At 47.5% G+C, this 18036-nt stretch overlaps 1 protein-coding gene across 3 annotated transcripts in view; it reads right to left on the bottom strand.

Annotated features, from left to right (window-relative positions):
- Positions 1-18036, bottom strand: part of PLCB1 (phospholipase C beta 1) — a 2173917-nt gene that overhangs the window by 555637 nt on the left and 1600244 nt on the right. For all 3 annotated transcript variants that reach the window (XM_085612648.1, XM_085612647.1, XM_085612649.1), the window contains exons 21-22: positions 6623-6722; positions 651-755 (exon numbers count right to left, since the gene is read on the bottom strand). In XM_085612648.1, coding sequence (XP_085468774.1) covers positions 651-755; positions 6623-6722 — 205 coding nt within the window. The remainder of the gene's footprint in view (positions 1-650; positions 756-6622; positions 6723-18036) is intronic.

Raw genomic sequence — 18036 nt, 5'->3', positions numbered from 1 at the left:
AGGTCCGTCACTTTTTCCCATATTATAAGTGACGCACAGAGGGCGCAAGGGTTTGTAAATAAGCCCATAGACTTTTTGTCCCAAGTCTAGATTTAAACACTTTGTGGCCAATTTAAGAAAACCATGTTCAGCTGTCGAAATGTGTTCTGTACCCTAAGCTTCTGCAACACTGGGGATCAAGCACAAGATTATTATTTGCCATTAAAGCTGTGAGGTGCTCATAAAATTTACTGCAAATATTAGTGATCAATTTTCATTTGCCATCTTCTGCATTGAGTCTTAAAACCATTTGCTGTGGTACTTTACTTATTGGGGTGTGGAGGACAGTCATCGGGATCTCACAAACATCAATGGATTACGAACATGGGGGTGACGGATGTTCCCGTGCCAAATTTCAAAGCAAGGTGGGAACCACCATAACTCATGAAGACCCTATTTTCCCTCTGTATCCAAAAGATGACTGGGTAAATTCACCCATGGAAAGTGCAAAGCAGCGAAGATAGGAGAGACCAACATCCCTTTAGTAAGCATGTTTCCTTTTCTTGAGGAAAAATAGCGATAGGGGGGTCGCCTGACTATTTTATATCACATTCTCAATAAGCCACATTGATTCTTATATGACTCAAATATCATCTTTTACCATAACGTACCGGCATACGTGTCTGGGACATAGTCTTTAACTTCTATGTACACAAAGAGCGCTGGCAGGATCAAAGGGATGTTCTTCTCGTTCCTCAGGCAGATGTAGTGGTACCCTGGAAGGAAAGAATCACATTGATGAGGAAAAATGAGGTACTGTTGAATATGCGCACTGAGTATGTCCAATGAATAGGGGCTATGTAATAAAATGTTTATTTAATTCTTTCCCCCAATCCAGTGTTGATAACATTGATATATAAACTCACCAGTTCCAGTGAAATGCTTTCTCTTAAGAAGTACGTCTTTCACTTAAATGTCTTGGTGCCAGAATACCAGTCAGGTACACGCTCCTGTTTTGCACTGATGCAAACACTTATTAGGTGAGTCTAGTGCTTACCGGACTGTGCAAAGAATAAGCAAGAATGTTTGCGGTCTCTCTTTTGCATGTCCTAATTCACAGAATTAGCACGTGCTCTGAAGATAGTCCATCAGGATAATACAGATCAGTGGTTTCGGCCTCCCAACCCTTTCAGCGGGTCTTGAAGCTACCATGATGTTGTCTGGACTGCCCGCCTATATTAACAATTATGTTGAGCCCCGTGGGCCCTTGTAGAGGCGGGGGTGTGATTACATGAGCCCAAATACTAAAGCTTGGCTCCTAAGTCTAACACTAAAATCCAGTTTAAAGCAGGTACTGTACCTGCAACAAACCCAGTGACACATGTCTTGCAGGGCAGAAGCAGGGATCTTCAGCAACCAGTCAGGGGATACACAAGAATTAACTTTCCATTCTCTTCTCTCCCTTTCAAGAGTGGCCCAAGTGTCACACCTTTTCACACTTATTCCCAGGTTAAACCCAGGCTGGATGTTTCTAGAGAATGCACAAATGTTCATGCCATAGAGCTCATGGCTGAGAAACTTAAGTTTCTTGGTTCTGTGTGGTCACTTTAAGCCATGCCCAAAACAGAATGTGAATAGACCTGTTTGATTTACATACATCCTAAGCTATGGCGAATAATACACATGAAATATATGTTCACCCATTCTCTACCTCTTACTTCCATTTTTTGCAACTTATATTTGCACATACAGACAACCATAGAATGTTGGTAGTATGCCAACATGTTCCACAATTGATTGATCGAAGCGTGCAGCTCTCAAGAAGCATTGCAGTAAATACTTGTACATGCATCGTTTGCATGCAGTTTTCCTCTACCACTGCGGTTTAAATAACCCCACATTTGGATCTCCGGGCTCAGATAGGATTAGAGCAATATCAGCCTTTCATATAGGATGTCATTTTGTGATACTGAAATTTCCTTACTCCATGCTTTTTCATGATTAATCTCCATATTTTTGCCTACAGCGGGTATCTCATCTGCCCAAGTAGTTGGAAATACATTATTTTGCATCTCTATCCCTTGTGTCCCTTTCTGTCACCAACAGTGGCTGCCAGAATATTTTAATAAACCAGCTGAGATTTTCTTTCTTGACTTCCATTCACAAAACTGGTAGACCAGTAGATACATCACTTTGACAGTGGTGTCAAACGTATGCAACGATTTTCAGTGTTTCATCTGTGTTCCCCATTCGTACTTTCAAAGGGTAGCCATGCACTAACTTAACTTAACAGAACACAACATTCTGACAGTAGGAACTTCTAATGTATTCTTCATGGTGTCTGATTCACACAAAAGTCAGAAATGACAGGCTTGCCACTGTATTAGAAGTAGATTCCACTTTTTTGAATTCTTAAGAGTGCTCCTGGGGACCTTCATCTGTGCAGCATTACAAGAGTGCTCACATGTGTAGATATTTGTATATACTTAAAAGTAACAGGTATTTATGCTGGCATAAGCATGCGTCTGCAGTTCCATATTAGTTTTTTTGATCATGAAAAACATATCGTTCCCTGTGGAAAAACATCTTTCCCTAAATCTCCACCCATTTTTGGTGCATTCCCTCCCCTTCACCACCTTGTATAGGAACCAAATCCTGTCATTTACAGGAGTACATCCTCAACCTTACCCAGAGTGATAAAAGTGTCTGACAATGTGAACATGTTACTTACCCCCCGGTAGTTCTCTTGGCAACAGGCGAGAGACTGGAGTCTCCATGGAGTCACACTGTCTTACTGAAGGAGCGTGGACCCTCATTTGTTAGTGTAATAATTGAATAATTGTCAATATTAGTTATGCTACCCACTCTTCCTAAAGCCTCTTAGTCTTCACCTTGTGGTGCTGTCACAGCCCTCATGCTATATGTGCCTGCTCAATTTTTGGCTCCCTGTCGTAGAACAACTTTCTGAAAGTGGGCCATACCTGTATTGCCCCCAAATTACTTAATGATGTTTACATCTCAAGTCATACATATTTGAGACTCTATACAAAAAGATAAATTAGCCACTAATCATACATTTACAATCAAATGAACCTTTTTCTGCCTGCAATGAATCCACAAAGTGATATCTGACTTGTGTAAACACATTACTGCTCCGGAGTTCTCCAAAGAAATCAGAAGTAGTAAATCCCATTCAAGGGGTGGGAATAGGGTGTCTCAAGCATGGTTTGTCTTGAAGGTATGGAAATACCACCAGCCATGTACATTTGTGGGGATTCTCTAACTCCTCACCTACCACTTACCACCCCAAACATTATTAGAAATGTAGTTCAGGGCAGTACTTCTCTTGCAGCTCTTTATATTTGAAAAACAAGAAATGACCTGGAGGAATAGGAAGTAGGAATTCCGCCATGATGAATCGGAAAGTAAGGCTTTGGTAAAAATCATCATCTCCATCTTAAATCAGGCTATCATGAAATTGGTAATTCTATGTCTGGATCTTAATAGCATTCAATGGCTTAACACAAGTCATGGTCCTGTTATTCCTTCACACAAGACTGAAAAACGCACACATAGCAGAAATCCCCACCACCACTCTGGAGCGCAAGACACAATTATTTCAAGGAACACTGAACCACAGTCTACCAGGGAAGTCTAAAAACTAAAAGATCCAGACGCAACACCATTACCCCATCCCAGCCACTGCCAAGAGACCATGACCATACTCCGAAGCGTCCAAGAGGAAAGAACATCCCTGTGGGCATGGGAGAAAGCTGGGTACAGTGAGTCCCAGGCACTGGTCCCAGGGCAGACTGAAGAAAGCTGGTTTACTAGGGCAGGATATATGCTGGGGTGTGGCAAGAATGAATATGATCTAATGCATATGGTTAGAAATGGGGTTTATGGTTGGCTAGGGTATGCACCTAAGCCAGGCAGAACACACCACTATGGTCAGGGCAAGGGAGTTGCACACCTAAGATTATCCCTGCTCACCCCTTTGGTAGCTTGGCAGAGCAGTCAGGCTTATCCCAGAGGCAATGTGTACAGTGTTTGGCCACACACACACACACACACACACACACACACACACACACACCAGTGACACACTAGGCACTCCACAAAAGAGATTCCACACAAGGTTATATAAACATAACCCTTGTATTATTCATAAAAATACAGTAGATCACAATCACATATATCACTGTGCCACAGGCACTTGTAATGACATCACACAGATTCATAAATCACGTGACCAATCAAGCCAGTGTCATAATGCATGCAGTGCACTGAAGCAGTGCTCATAAGGCGCGCATGTTACAAAATAGCATAAAAACATTATGCGTAAACACCATCACTGAACACATAAGTGCCCTTTCCTGACCATTGCAAGCTACGACCAACAACATCACATTATAATATCAGGGCACGAATATGAGGCAATTAGAGTGAGGCATCTCATAAAATATCCACAGATCCCCCTATGAACCTTAGTGTAAACACTCCCAGCGGGAAATTGCCTATTTTGGAAAAACAGGCCACCTAACAGTCACCATATATCCCCCCTAGCGTGGGGATCACAAAGTCAGGTCAGGCAACCACGAGGAGCAGCACCTGCACTCCTACTACATGGTATACGGTGTTCCTGGTCTCATAGGATTCTGGTGCAAAAAGAACAATTGATGGATTGAATGCAGAACAATGTCATACATTCACCCCAGTACAGAGATTTGGGCCTAAATCCATCATTGTTTTGCTCCCCATGCCATTCCAGTTTGAACCCAGCCATATGCAAATCAGTCTTAACCCTGCGACCAATGGAAACAGTCCAGCCCGAACTGCCAGGCCAGGTTCTCCCTGGACTGGAAAAAAGCATCCTAGGACCATATTCGGGGGTTCACCCCTCATCAGCCAGGATAGCTTGACTCCAGTGGCATTGAGAGCACGGGACCCACATCTGGGCATACCAGTCCCACTCCGGGTGACAAATGCAAAAAGAACAATTGATGGGCAGAATGCAGAACAATGTCCTACATTCACCCCAGTACAGAGATCTGGAGATAAATCCATTGTTTTTTTGCTCCCCATGCCACTGGATTTATGCTAGTCTGGCTGATGAAGGGTGATGCACTAAAACCGGTCCCAGGATGCTTGTTTACGGACTGGGAAGGACCTAGCTTGACAGTTCGGGCTGGACTGTCCCCACAAGGAACAGGGTCAAGACTGATTTGCATATGGCTGGGTCCAAACTGGGGTTGTGTGGTGAGCAAAAGAATGATGGATTTAACCAAGATCCTTGTGACTGGGGGTGAATGCTTGCATGGTCCAGCATTCAGTCCATCAATTATTTATTTTGCATATGCCGCCCTAAGTGGGAAGGGTATGCCCAGGCATGAGTACCATGCTCACTACACCACTGGATTCAAGCTAGCCTGGCTGATGAAGGGTGATACCCTGAAAATGGCTCCAGGATGCTTGTTTCTGGTCCAGGGAGGACCTGGCTTGGCAGTTCGGGATACTGTTCCCACAAGGAACAGGGTCAAGACTGATTTGCATATGGCTGGGTCCAAACTGGGGTGGTGTGGCGAGCAAAAGAATGATGGATTTAACCCAGATGCTTGTCATTGAGGCTGAATGCTTGCATTGTATAGCATTGCATCCATCAATTGTTTCTTTTGCTCATAGGCTTCTGGGCCATTTGCCCAGCTACTACCGGGAATGCGGTAATTACCGCTCCCTACCGGGACCTCCAATACTCCTCCTAATTTGAGATGAGGAGCGGGAGCCTCTGTCGAGGTTTACCCCGAGATGCCAAAACAACAATGCCCCAGGTAGGTGATCAGCAAGGGTGAGGGTGCTCACACCTGCACCTCCTGAGGCATTTGCCTGATTCCAGAAAGGAGTGAGGGGAAGGTCCGCTCCAGCTCTCCACACGGGAGACCTCGACTGGTCGCCCAGCAAGTGATCCCCTGCAGCTGCCCGCCAGCCTGTTGAGCAGCTGCCGACAATCTTGGGCCACCTGGCCTGGGGTGCAGAGAGGCATTGTTTTGCCCTTAGTACTTGCAGGACTCTCGTCCTCACCACACAGCCGGCTGAGGGGCCGAAGTGCTTCTCCATCCTCCTGCTCCACCCATAGACCTCACTCCCGGGCCTCCACGTGGTGCTCAGAAATCAGGTTTGTGGCTGCTGTCTCTCAAGGTGGCTGCATTGCTGAGTCTTCATTCCTGCTCCTGGTGCAGGTATGTCAGGGCACCCGCAAGTCGTTCCGGGCACTGGGCTTCCGCTCCAACTCTGCACGGTGGTTGCCCTGGCAACATCGGGCATGCCCACAGGAGGGGGTAGGTCTGAAGCGAAGACCAAACTTGCACTGGAAAACACGAGAGGATCCCTCTTGCCAAAGTCCATCTGCTGAACACAGAACACTCAGGCAAGGCTTCCCTCATAGCATTCTGAAATAAAACCCCTCATGAATATATATATCCACGATGCCACCGGTTTCCTTTCGAGTTATGTTCGTTACTGTTTTATCTAATTTGTTGGCCTTTGGATACAGATGATCATAAGGAGGTGTAAAGTTAGCAAAAATAAATATTCAGTGAACCACTTTTTTTTAATAAAGGAAATATAAATGAAAAGATGTTCTTACCTGGTCGGATAGCTGAGACGGGCAATATCCGGTGACCTATAAACTTTCCTCCTTCTTCATACACTGCTATCCTTAGACATGCTAATGTTGGAAGTACAACCTGCAATGTATGTTTGAAAGATCTGTGTTAAAACAACATCTTTCTGTTGTAATAATTAAATAAAAGTGGTATTTTTAAAAAACGGTCATATTGTACAGGAGTCTGCCATTCTAATTTTCCATGTACCACAAAGAAACGGTTTATGATGAGGAAATAAATACTTCTGTACCCTGTAAGCTTAAAGTGTTTATTGTAGTAAAGCATATAATTTTATTGTTAGATACATTAGACAGTGTTTAGGAGAATGTAAAATGTGACAAATCAAGAAATATGATCGAGAGCCTGCAATGACATACACCACAGGCTACAGATAACCCTCAGTTGAACGACTCAAAGGACCTCTTTAAAAAGCAAGCATTGGCATAGCCAATAGATCTCGCCTTTGAGACCTTATAAGGATTTAGTCAGAGCTATTGGTTTGCCAATGCTTTTAAGCTATGTTGTAGAGCATTGTGGCTGTTGTGCAGCATGTTGAAAAGTTATAATTAATAGTGATATAAGCATTTTTGTTATCTTATATATAACCAAGAAGACATTATGAACAAGTGAATGTCCCTATTAAAAAAATAATTAACATAAAAAAGTCTTCTAGTTTCTTTGTCATTGCAATGCTGCATATTTTAATGCTTGCTTGTTTTAGCCTTTTTTTGTTATGGGGAACATGTACAAAAGGAGGGTGGAGTTTGGAAAATAGTACTTTAAATACAACAGTGGACTGGACTAGGATAGAACCAACAGATGCCAGATTCCGAGGGGAGACTGAGTTGGTGCTGAGTGATGTTGAGGTGGTGCTGAGGTGGTGGTATTCGGGTGTCGGGGTGATGCTCAGGTGATGCTGAATAATACACAGGTGGTGGATAGTGATGTTGAGGTGGTGCTAAAATGGTGGTAGGCTGGTGCAGAGGTGATGCTCAGGTGATGATGAGTGATACTCAGGTGGTGCAGAGTGATACTGAGGTGGTGCTGAGTGAAGCTGTGGTGCCGAGTCATGCTGAGGTGGTGTGTTTGCGCTAGTGCTCAGGCAGTGCTGAGCGATGCTGTGTTGGAGTTATGCTGAGGTGATGTGCTGATGCTGAAGTGGTACTGATGCTGAAGTGGTCCTTTGTTGATGCAGATTTGCTGCTCAGATGGGGCTGCGCTGGTGCGGTGCTGAGGTGGGACTGTGCTAGTGCTGAGGTGGGACTGCGCTTGTGCTGAAGTAGGACTGCACTGGTGGTGGTGCACTGATGCTGAGCTGGTGCTGTGCTGATGTTGAAGTGGTGCTGAGGAGATGCTGTGGTGGTGCTCAGTTGATGCTGAGTGATACTGAGGTGGTGCTGAGTGATGGTGATGTGGTGCGGAGTCCTGCCGAGGCAGTGCTGAGTCATGCTGAGGTGGTGCTGATTCATGCTGAGGTGATGGTGCTGCACTGGTGCCGAGGTGGTGCTGAACTTGTGCTCAGGTAGTGCTGAGTGATGCTGAGTTGGTGCTGTGCTGAGGTGATGCTCCGCTGATTCTAAGGTGGGGATTTACTGATGCTGAAGTGGTGCTGTGTTGGTGCTTCATTGGTGCTGAATTGCTGCTGAGGTGTGGCTGCGCTGGTGCTCATGTGGGACTGTGCTGGTGCTGGTGCATTGATGTAGAGGTGGTGCTGTGCTGATGCTAAGAACGTGTGGTGCTGATGTTGAGGTGGTGCTGTGCTGGTGCTGAGGTAGTGCTGCGCTGGTGCTGAGGTGGTGCTGTGCTGATGCTGAGTCGGTGCTGCACTGGTGGTGCTGCACTGATGCTGAGGTGGTGCTGTGCTGATGCTGAAGTGTTGCTTTGTTGGTGCTGAGTTAATGCTGAGTTGGGGCTAAGTGATGCTGTGGTGGTGCTGAGTGATGCTGTGCTGGTGGCGAGTGATGCTGTGGTGGTGCTGAGCAATGCGGAGGCAGTGGAAAAGAAGATAAGGACATGATTTGTAGCCCTCGGCTGAGCGTGTTCAGAAAGTTAAAACAAGCACTGGCAAAAGAAAAAGTAATGCGCCGAAGCTAACTTACACGGCCGATAGTGAAGTGATCCATGTAACAGGGACAATCTCCAGGGCATTATCAAAATATCAAAAGGAGGGACAAATGTACACTATTCACCAACGATAACAAAGGAATTTTGCAAAGGACATGAACCAATGAATCGAAACAGATGGGCGTGCTGTAAGCTCATACAGCAGATACAGAATGTCTCAAAAGACAGTGCATGTACTGTCTAGGTGAGACCTGAAGACCAAAACCCTTGTGAAAAACAAGGATGATATTAACACGGAGAATGAAGGAAAGTCAGGACTTCAGATGAGCCTTATAAACTAGTGAGAGTCTGAATAGGAAAACCTGAACTAAATATTATGCTTCGACATTTGACCTCTGTTTCATTAAAAGGAAAAAGCATGATATTGTTGAACAAATATAAGTCATAATCCTTCTTATTAAATGTTTGTTGCAGTGAAAAAAATGATGAGTGACCCTGCCATGCAGTGGTGGACACATTCATTTAAATGCCCTGGTGTTATATTTGACATTCTTATATTCTCAGAGCTGGTAGTATGGAGTGGTCTCTTCAATCTATGTTAATTCCACTGAAAAGAGTAGGCGCATTTAAAATAATTTTAACTTGTCAACATTTTCAAATGGTTAACTTACTTCCAATGACCCTGCCTACTTGTGCAGGACCTCTGATACTAGAGAAACATGGCACTCTAGGGTGTGCACCTTGAATATCAAAACTAGAATATTGATGGCCCAGTACATTGAGGGCAAATGATCAAATCCTAAATATTGACAGGGATGTATAGATTTTCTGTACATAACTCCACATAGAGTACCTAGATATATATATATCTTGGAAAAGACCTCATTGTATATTGATTTTTTCTTACAGAAATATGTGAGGGGATTACCTTCGTACATACAGGACACCAATGACTTTCTGAGAAAAATCAGTGGTATCAAGTGGCAGGAGGATTTCTGGCTGATTACATTGGATGTAACCGCCCTTTATACCAGTATACATCATCAAGACGGTGGAACACTTTCTTAAGACTGAACCGATCTACATGATGGACCATTGCAAAATGATATCAGCTATGATTAACATCTGCCTCAATAATAACTACTTTCTGTTTCAGAATATTGTATTCCAGCAACTGAGAGGCGTAGCAATGGGGGCTTGCTTTTCCCCAAGCTACGCGTGCTTGCACATGGGCATGTGGGAGGAGCAAGTCCTTCATAAAGAGTATAGTGATGTCATGGCTAATAACATCGTTGCCTGGCATCGCTATATTGATGATCTCTTCGTGGTCTGGAACGGTTCAAAAACTTCAGCCTGTGACTTTATTCAAGCCATCAACACGAATCAGCTTAATTTACAGTTTATAGCTGTTTTGAGTCAGAATCAAGACAACTTTCTTGATGTGGAGGTCTTTATCTCCGAAGGGAAACTCCACACCAAGCTGTATCGAAAAGCAACTGCGGGCAACACCGTGTTGCATGCACTTAGCCACCATCCTGACCATCTTATACGCAGCATCCCCTATGGGGAGATGCTGCGCATAAAACGGATCTGTAGCACAGATGAACACTGTAGGGTTGCCCAGGAACATAGCAAGCTTAGGTTTCTTGCCAGGGGATACTCCCCAACCATTCTTGATAAGGCAATATCCCGGACTAGGGCTCTAGTCAGGGATCAAATCCTAGGTATCAACACTACAGGTTCGAGCCATGAGAGCATCCCCAGTCCAGCTCCTGCCCAGGATGACACATCTAGACTGATTGTAACCTACAGTCGCCAGCACAACAACTTGCGTAAAATTATAAATAAAAACTGGTCATTGATCCAACTAGACCCTGTGATTGGCAATAGTATAGCGAAGAATCCTGCCATCACTTTTCGCAAGGCGCGTTCTATGAGTAACATGCTGGTCAAGAGCAGTCCGGAGCTCAAGAGTAATGCAAGTAATTGGCTGCAGGCCAGCAAGGGCTTCATTAAATGCTCCACTTGCAAGGCTTGTACATTGGGCAAAAGTACGTCCAATTACATCTCTCCTTTTTCCTGCACTCCCTGTAAAATATCTAAAAAACTCACTTGCAAGACCGATTTTGCAGTGTATGTGCTGGAGTGCACGTGTGGCCTGCAATATGTTGGGAGTACCAAATTGCAGGCACACAAACGTGTACTCCAGCACATGAGAGCCATCATTAATCATGATGCTTCTTACCCAGTAGCCAGGCATTTTGGTGAAAAGCACAACAGTAACCTAGAGAACCTTAGCTACTTTGTCATCGATACGATACCTCCACTTAGGCGTGGTGGTGACAGGGAAGCAATGCTTAGGAGATTGGAGACTAGATATATCCTTGAGCTAGACTCGAAGGCACCTAACGGGTTGAATTCGAGTGAGGACTTTCATACCTGGCTGTAATAGCTCTTGTTTGCTGTCTTTTACTGACGTACTCTGGGTTACCCATTTTCAATATGTTCTTCTGCAGTTTTCAACATGTATTCAATTTTGTTTTCCCTCCTGAGTATACAGATTATTATGACAGTTTTATCCATCTGGCTGTCACATATTCTACAATTTTGTCGTTCTTTCTTTTCTTTTATGTCTCCTCCTCTACACTAGTTAGCACTTTCACACGGAACAATTTTGTATTCTTTTATATTGGTCAGACCATCACCTTGTGCATTCTCTCATATGCATTGGTTTTCAAATTGTTTTTCCTATGACTTGATGGATATGAGGCAACATTATGATTGAGTATAACCGGATTGATCCAGTTATTATTATTTTTTGCCTTTGTTGTGCAGGCATTGGTTAACCAGGGAGTTCTTTGGTGAAACCGATATAAGCTATAATTTATAGATCGATTTATTAGATCGATTTTTGCTGCACAAAATGTCTCTTCAGTCATTCAATTTTAAATTTCTTTGGCCAGTGCACATGTTTTTTCAAAAGTACTTGACTTTCATTTGTGGCTTTAGAATTAATTGGAATATGAATTACAAGATGAATTAATGCATACAATTGTTTGCGCATTTGCACAGATGTATTTTAAGCATTATGTTTTCTATGTCTATTGTGATGATGTCATGATCAACCTTTGCACTTGCACTTTAAAAGCTCTGGCTTCACGAGACAGCGTCATGTGATCAAGGCCTCTGGAAGGCCGAAACGCGTCATGGCAGCTATTGGGTTTTTGATTTAATAAAAACCACTAAGCACTCACTCTGGGTCCGTGTTCGTCTCTTGCACTTAGATTCCGTGCGGTTGGTGAGGCGATTCCTTGTGGCATATATATATTGTTAGACCTGGCACCTTGGCGTGAGTTTCCCTTCCACTTTTTGATGGTGTGCCTCGATTGTTTTGCTGGTGTTGTCCGCTCAGGGCACTGCGCCACGGCTAATCCGTGCCGCAGTGCAAGTGCTCCCTAGGTAAAGTGTACCTGTAATTGGTGTCCATGATTGGTTTATTGGATTCACTGTCAGTCCCCAGTAAAGTGCACCAGGGGTGCCAGGGCTTGTGAATGCCAATGCTGCTGGTGGGCTTGCAGCGCTGGTTGCGCCACCCACGGAAGCGGCCTTGTAAAGTGTGTCTAGGGTCTGCCACCGCAGACCCTGTGCGCGGTCCGGGACCGTCGCGCTGACTGCGCAAGTGCCCCCACTTGCCAGTCCCTGAACCTTCCCTTACCTACATATTAGCCACCCCTCTGGTAGGCCCATGGGCAGGGTGCATTGTAGGCATAAGGTAGGACATGCCCTGATGTGTGTGGCATGTCTTAGTAGTGAATTACAGCCATTTTCGTTCTTCACTATTGAAGGCTACCTGCTCTCCATAGGCCAGAATGGGCTGCAGGGATCACGCCAACGCTGTGACCCCAGTGGACTCAGAGAGCATGGTAGAAGTGTCAAGTTTAGTATGCCTGAACTCAGAATAATAAAATACTTCTTGTAGTCAAGTTTATTTTAATATCCTGGGTTTGTAAATGCTACTTTTAGAAAGTTAGTATTTACTGACCTGACCATCTCAGTCCGCCTCTGCTGTGTGTGTGTGTTCTGCCTGGCAACAGTAAGGAGCAGGGTGGGGGGGATCCCCCAGAGACAGGTTGGCTGCCAGGTGGTGGGTAGAGAGGTGACACCTGGATGGGTGGGAGGAGTACACCTTGACTCTTGAATAGCCCTGTGCTCTGCCACCACAAAGCCGGCGCCGCCCCCTGTGGGGCGGCTGATGGCTCTGCCCTGCTGCTGAAAGGAAAGAGCAGAGTCACCATAACAAAGTGCTCCAGAACTGGACTGAGCCAGGCCTAGGCCCCCTGGCGCTAAAGAACAAAAGAATCATGGTATAAAAGTAGGAGCCTGGCTCCTAAGAAATCAGAATCCTGTTTACCACAAAGAACCTCTGCCCGACTAGAAGGAGAAGAAGACGCCGGAGGAGCTGGCCTGCTGCTTGCCTTGCTGAGAAAGGAGAGGAAGAGACTTACTGAAAAGACTTTGCTACTTTGAGCTTGAACATTCTCCAAGGGCTTGATCTGAGCTTGCCCCCTGAACTGAACCCCAGGACCAGTGGGTTCTCTGTGCTTCTTGCTCATCCTCCAATTCGAGCCGTGTGGGCATCCCGCTGGAAAAGAGACTGCGCCCCTCATCGCCCCTCCTAGGGCCGTGACACTCAGAAGCTCGCCTGCCTCCAACCCGTGAGAGCCCCGCTCCGTCCAGAGCCGCTCTCTGTCCCCGGGCCAGGCCGCCTGCATCCCTGTCACCGCCTGCTACTGGAGCGCGCTGACCGCGCTATCACCCCTCCCGCCGGAAGCCGTCCGACGACTGTGATCTACGCCGGGTCATCCAGCTGCACTGACCGTGCCCTGCGACCCCGCTTCGCTATCCCCGGACATCTCAGGCCGCGCCGCCCCCGCTGTGGAGACCCCTCCTGCACCACCGTGCTAAAGGGTCGCGGGCCGCGCCTGCCTACTTGCCCACACCTGCTGATTGAGGACCCAAGAACACTTCCCAAGCTGAGAGTCGCACCGACCTGTGCCGACTCTCCACATCACGAAAGAAGTTCCAGTATCGGGCTCGGGGCCCGCAACGCCTTATTTCCCCGTTCGCAGGAGTCGATCTCTGTGAGTACTGGACCCACAAGTAACATTTGCAAGAGACTACAAAGTATCCATTTGAAGCTACGACCAAAGAACATTTGCCCGCTTTACAACCTGGTGGCCTAGCGAAAACGTTATTGGTCTTGTGATAAGTCTGCTGAGATATATATACCTATTTTTACATAAAGAATCGTATTTTTATATATATCCAAGTCTGGTGTCCGTTTCTGGGGGGATTGATGTATTTACTGTGTGTATGATTGCAAGTGCTTAACCAACAACGCCTGAGGAATCGCCTTGGCTGCTCACGCCACGCACCTAGAGGGTGAGCAAGGGTCATTCGCGAGGGGTTATCCTGCGCCCTGACGTGGAGGGGAGGGTTCCTGCTTGACACAAGGGCAACCTTGCGCCAACCAGAGATCCCCGGCTCTAACATTGGTGGCAGCGGTTGGGATTTCGGATTTGCACTTGTAATTTGCATACAGTGAATTATTAATCACCAGATAGTGAGAGCAGACCAAATAACGCAGCCACAGGTTTTTAATTGTTGAACTTTGTTGAGACATCTGCCATTGCTGCAACCATGCCTGGCTCACTCTCTGCTGGAAGAGCGCTCTCCGTGATTTCTGGAATAGATGAGGTGGATTGGGAGAGACTGGAAGGCTACACGATAGAGCAATTGAAAGGCTACAGTGTAAAATTCTGAGTTCCCCATGCTGGATTCAAGAGGAGAACCCAGTACGCCAAGGCGCTAAGAGCCTGGAGGGAGTCACGAGACCCACGGAATGCGGGGGACATCGTTCCACCCGACAATCTTGAGGAGCCCAGCAGAGTCCGGTCGCCAGAGGAGCTGGCAGACAGGGCAGCCGACAGGGCGCATGCAATGGAGATGGCAAAGTTGGCCGGACAAATGGAAATGGAAAAGCAGAAGTTGGCCCTGGAGGCACAACAACGCCAAATGGATCATGATATAAGATTGAAGGAGTTGGAGCTGAAGGCGAAAAGTTTGGACACCGCTCCTTCTGGTGGCAGCGCTCCACCAGCGCAGGTAGAGTCCAAGGTGTACATCCCCAAAGATGTAGTAAAGGAGTATTTTAGAAAGGATGACATAGGGCAGTGGTTTAGAGCCTACGAGGTGGCCATGTCCTCACACCGGGTCCCTGAGAAAGACTGGGGAGCGGGGTTGTGGGGAAGGTTCCTGGCGGAAGGGCGGGACACACTGTTAGATTTGCCCTTAGAAGTCCAGACCTCATACCCCCATATGAAGGAAGCTTTAATGACCAGGTATGGGTTAACTCCTGAGCTATATAGACAGAGGTTCAGGGAGACCAAGAAGATCCCTGAGAGTACGTATGTGGAATATGTGACCTTTTTCTGCAGAGCGCTGGATGGTTGGGTGAAGGGTAGCAAAGTGAATGATTATCAAGGGCTGCTTGATTTAATTGCATGGGAGCACTTGTCCAGTCAATGTTTTCCTGAGCTACGCCAGCACCTGATAGATAGCAAGCTGTCCAACCCGAGGAAGCTTGCTGAGGAGGCGGACCGCTGGCTCAGCACCAGGGTCCACAAGGGTCAAGTGGGAGACTCCGCCAAAGGTGGGCAGGGTCCCCAGCAGAAGAGTGGGGGGGACAAGGGTAAACAAAAGGGGTTCCAAAAAGGCCCCCAAAGTAATTCCCAAGGGAACCAGCAGAAGGGTTCTCAGCCTCCCCCACCCCCGCAGCAGAACGGGGCCCCGACAGGTAGACCTGTTCCAAAGGGGCCCTTCAATTGTTATAGGTGTGGTGACCCGGGTCACATTGCCTCTGATCCTAAGTGTCGCCTGTTTGGTAAGACCGCACCCACTGGTGCTCCACCCCGGCAAGTAGCTAGTGTTAACTTTGGGGAGGAGGTAGCAGTCCAGGAGGGTGGGGGTCCCGGGCAGATGACCCTAGTCTCGCTAGGAGACAGTGAGATGGTCCCTGTAACCTACCTGCCCTCTAACACTAAGAAATATGGGCAAGTAGTGACCATCAATGGAAAGAAGGTTGAGGCTCTTAGAGATACAGGAGCCAGCGTGACCTCGGTGAGGCAACACCTGGTGTCTCCAGAGCAAATTGTACCCAATGCCTACTGTAGGGTTGTCAATGCTGACAACGTAGAGAGTCGTTGTCCAATGGCTCAAGTTCCCTTTGAGTGGGGGGAGGTCTCTGGTACTCTACAAGTCACTGTGAGAACTGACATGCCTGTAGACTGTCTGCTAGGGAACGACCTGGAGAGTTCCCCTTGGGAAAAGGTGGAGAAGACCACGCATCTGAGGATGGTGGGTCTACCCGAGTGGGCGTGCGTGACCACCCGGTCCATGGCAGCCAGTAGGGGTGTTGAGAGGGTCCTGGAGCCTGAGGGAGAGGTCCAGGAACCGGCATTAGGGAGAAGGCACAGGAGGCGCGGGAAACCGGCCCCCGAAGTTCCCACGGCCCAGGAGGAAGTAGACCCTGAGGGGGATGCTCTGGAGCCTACCGGGGAACAGATTGCCGAACTGGGAGATCTGCCTGAGCTGACCCATTGGCAGCAAGAAGGAGGTCCCTCCAGGGAGGAATTCTGCAGGGAGCAGAAAGAATGCCCTTCTCTCGTGGGTATGCGGCAACAGGCTGCAGGCCAGGCCAACGGTGTTCAGGCCAAAACACACTACGTGTACTGGGAGAGTGACCTCCTGTATTCCGAGCCTAAGGCTGCTGAACCTGGGTCAGCCCGTGTGCTGGTGGTACCCCAGAAGTTCAGAACCTTCCTACTGGGGCTGGCTCACGATGTGCCGTTAGCAGGACATTTGGGGATGGACAAGACCTATGACAGGCTTGTCACCCACTTTTACTGGCCCCAAATGCATAAGAATTCAGATTCCTACTGCAGAACCTGTCAGACTTGCCAGGCAAGTGGTAAGAGCGGAGGGAAGCACAAGGCTCCTCTGCAACCTTTCCCTGTGGTCGGTACGCCATTCCAACGAGTGGGTATCGATATTGTGGGGCCTCTGGATCCCAAGACAGCCCTGGGCAACAGGTTCATCCTGGTCTTGGTGGACCATGCCACCCGGTACCCTGAAGCCATCCCTCTGAGGACAGTGACGGCCCCCGTGGTGGGACGGGCACTGATGGGAATTTTCTCCCGAGTGGGATTCCCTCTAGAGGTGGTGAGCGACAGGGGGACCAATTTCATATCCACATATATGAAATCCCTGTGGAAGGAGTGTGGGGTAACTTACAAGTTCACCACTCCTTACCATCCCCAAGGAAATGGGTTGGTTGAGAGATTCAACCGAACCCTCAAAGGCATGATCATGGGCCTGGACGGTCCAATGAGGCGTAAGTGGGACGTCCTCTTGCCATGCCTGCTCTTCGCTTACCGAGAGGTGCCGCAGAAGTCTCTAGGGTTCAGCCCCTTTGAGCTTCTGTATGGTCACCCGGTAAGAGGACCTCTGAGTTTGGTAAAGGAAGGCTGGGAGCAATCTCCCAGGAAACCTCCCCAGAATGTATATAATTACATGCTGGCCTTCCGAAACCAGACTCGGCGTTTCAGGCAACTTGCTGAGGCAAATCTGGAAGCCAGCCAGGAGGAGATGAAGCGGTGGTACGACCGGAATGCCACTCTGGTAGAGCTTCAACCTGGACAAAAGGTGTGGGTCTTGGCCCCAGTGGAGCCGTGTGCACTTCAGGATAAGTGGACAGGTCCATTTGAGGTTGTGGAGCTCAAAAGTCCTATCACCTACTTGGTGGACATGCAGACTCCCAGGAACCCTTTGAGGGTCCTACATGTTAACCGCCTTAAGCCCCACTTAGAGAGGACCGAAGTGGGCATGCTGCTGGCCACTGATGATGGAATGGAAGAGGAGACCGAGCCTCTTCCTGACCTCTTAGTGGCCTCTGAGAAAGATGGGTCAGTGGATGGAGTTAACCTCTCACCCACCCTGACGCCCGAACAACAGGAAGATTGCCGCCACTTGCTGGGACAGTTTTCCGACCGATTCTCCCTGGTTCCTGGTGTCACAGATTGGTGCGTCCATGATGTGGACACAGGAGACAGCTTACCTGTAAAGCACAAGGCTTACAGGGTAACTGACAGGGTCAGAGCTTGCATTAAGGAGGAGGTCTCCAAAATGCTTGCGCTAGGGGTGGTTGAGTCCTCCAGCAGTCCTTGGTCCAGCCCCGTGGTCTTGGTCCCCAAAGCTGCTGCGCCGGGAGCCA

The sequence above is a fragment of the Triturus cristatus genome, chromosome 6, assembly GCF_964204655.1.
Source record: "Triturus cristatus chromosome 6, aTriCri1.1, whole genome shotgun sequence".
Classification (NCBI taxonomy): domain Eukaryota; kingdom Metazoa; phylum Chordata; class Amphibia; order Caudata; family Salamandridae; genus Triturus; species Triturus cristatus.
The sequence above is the reverse complement of the archived record's forward strand: the minus strand, read 5'-3'. Positions and strand labels throughout refer to the sequence as shown.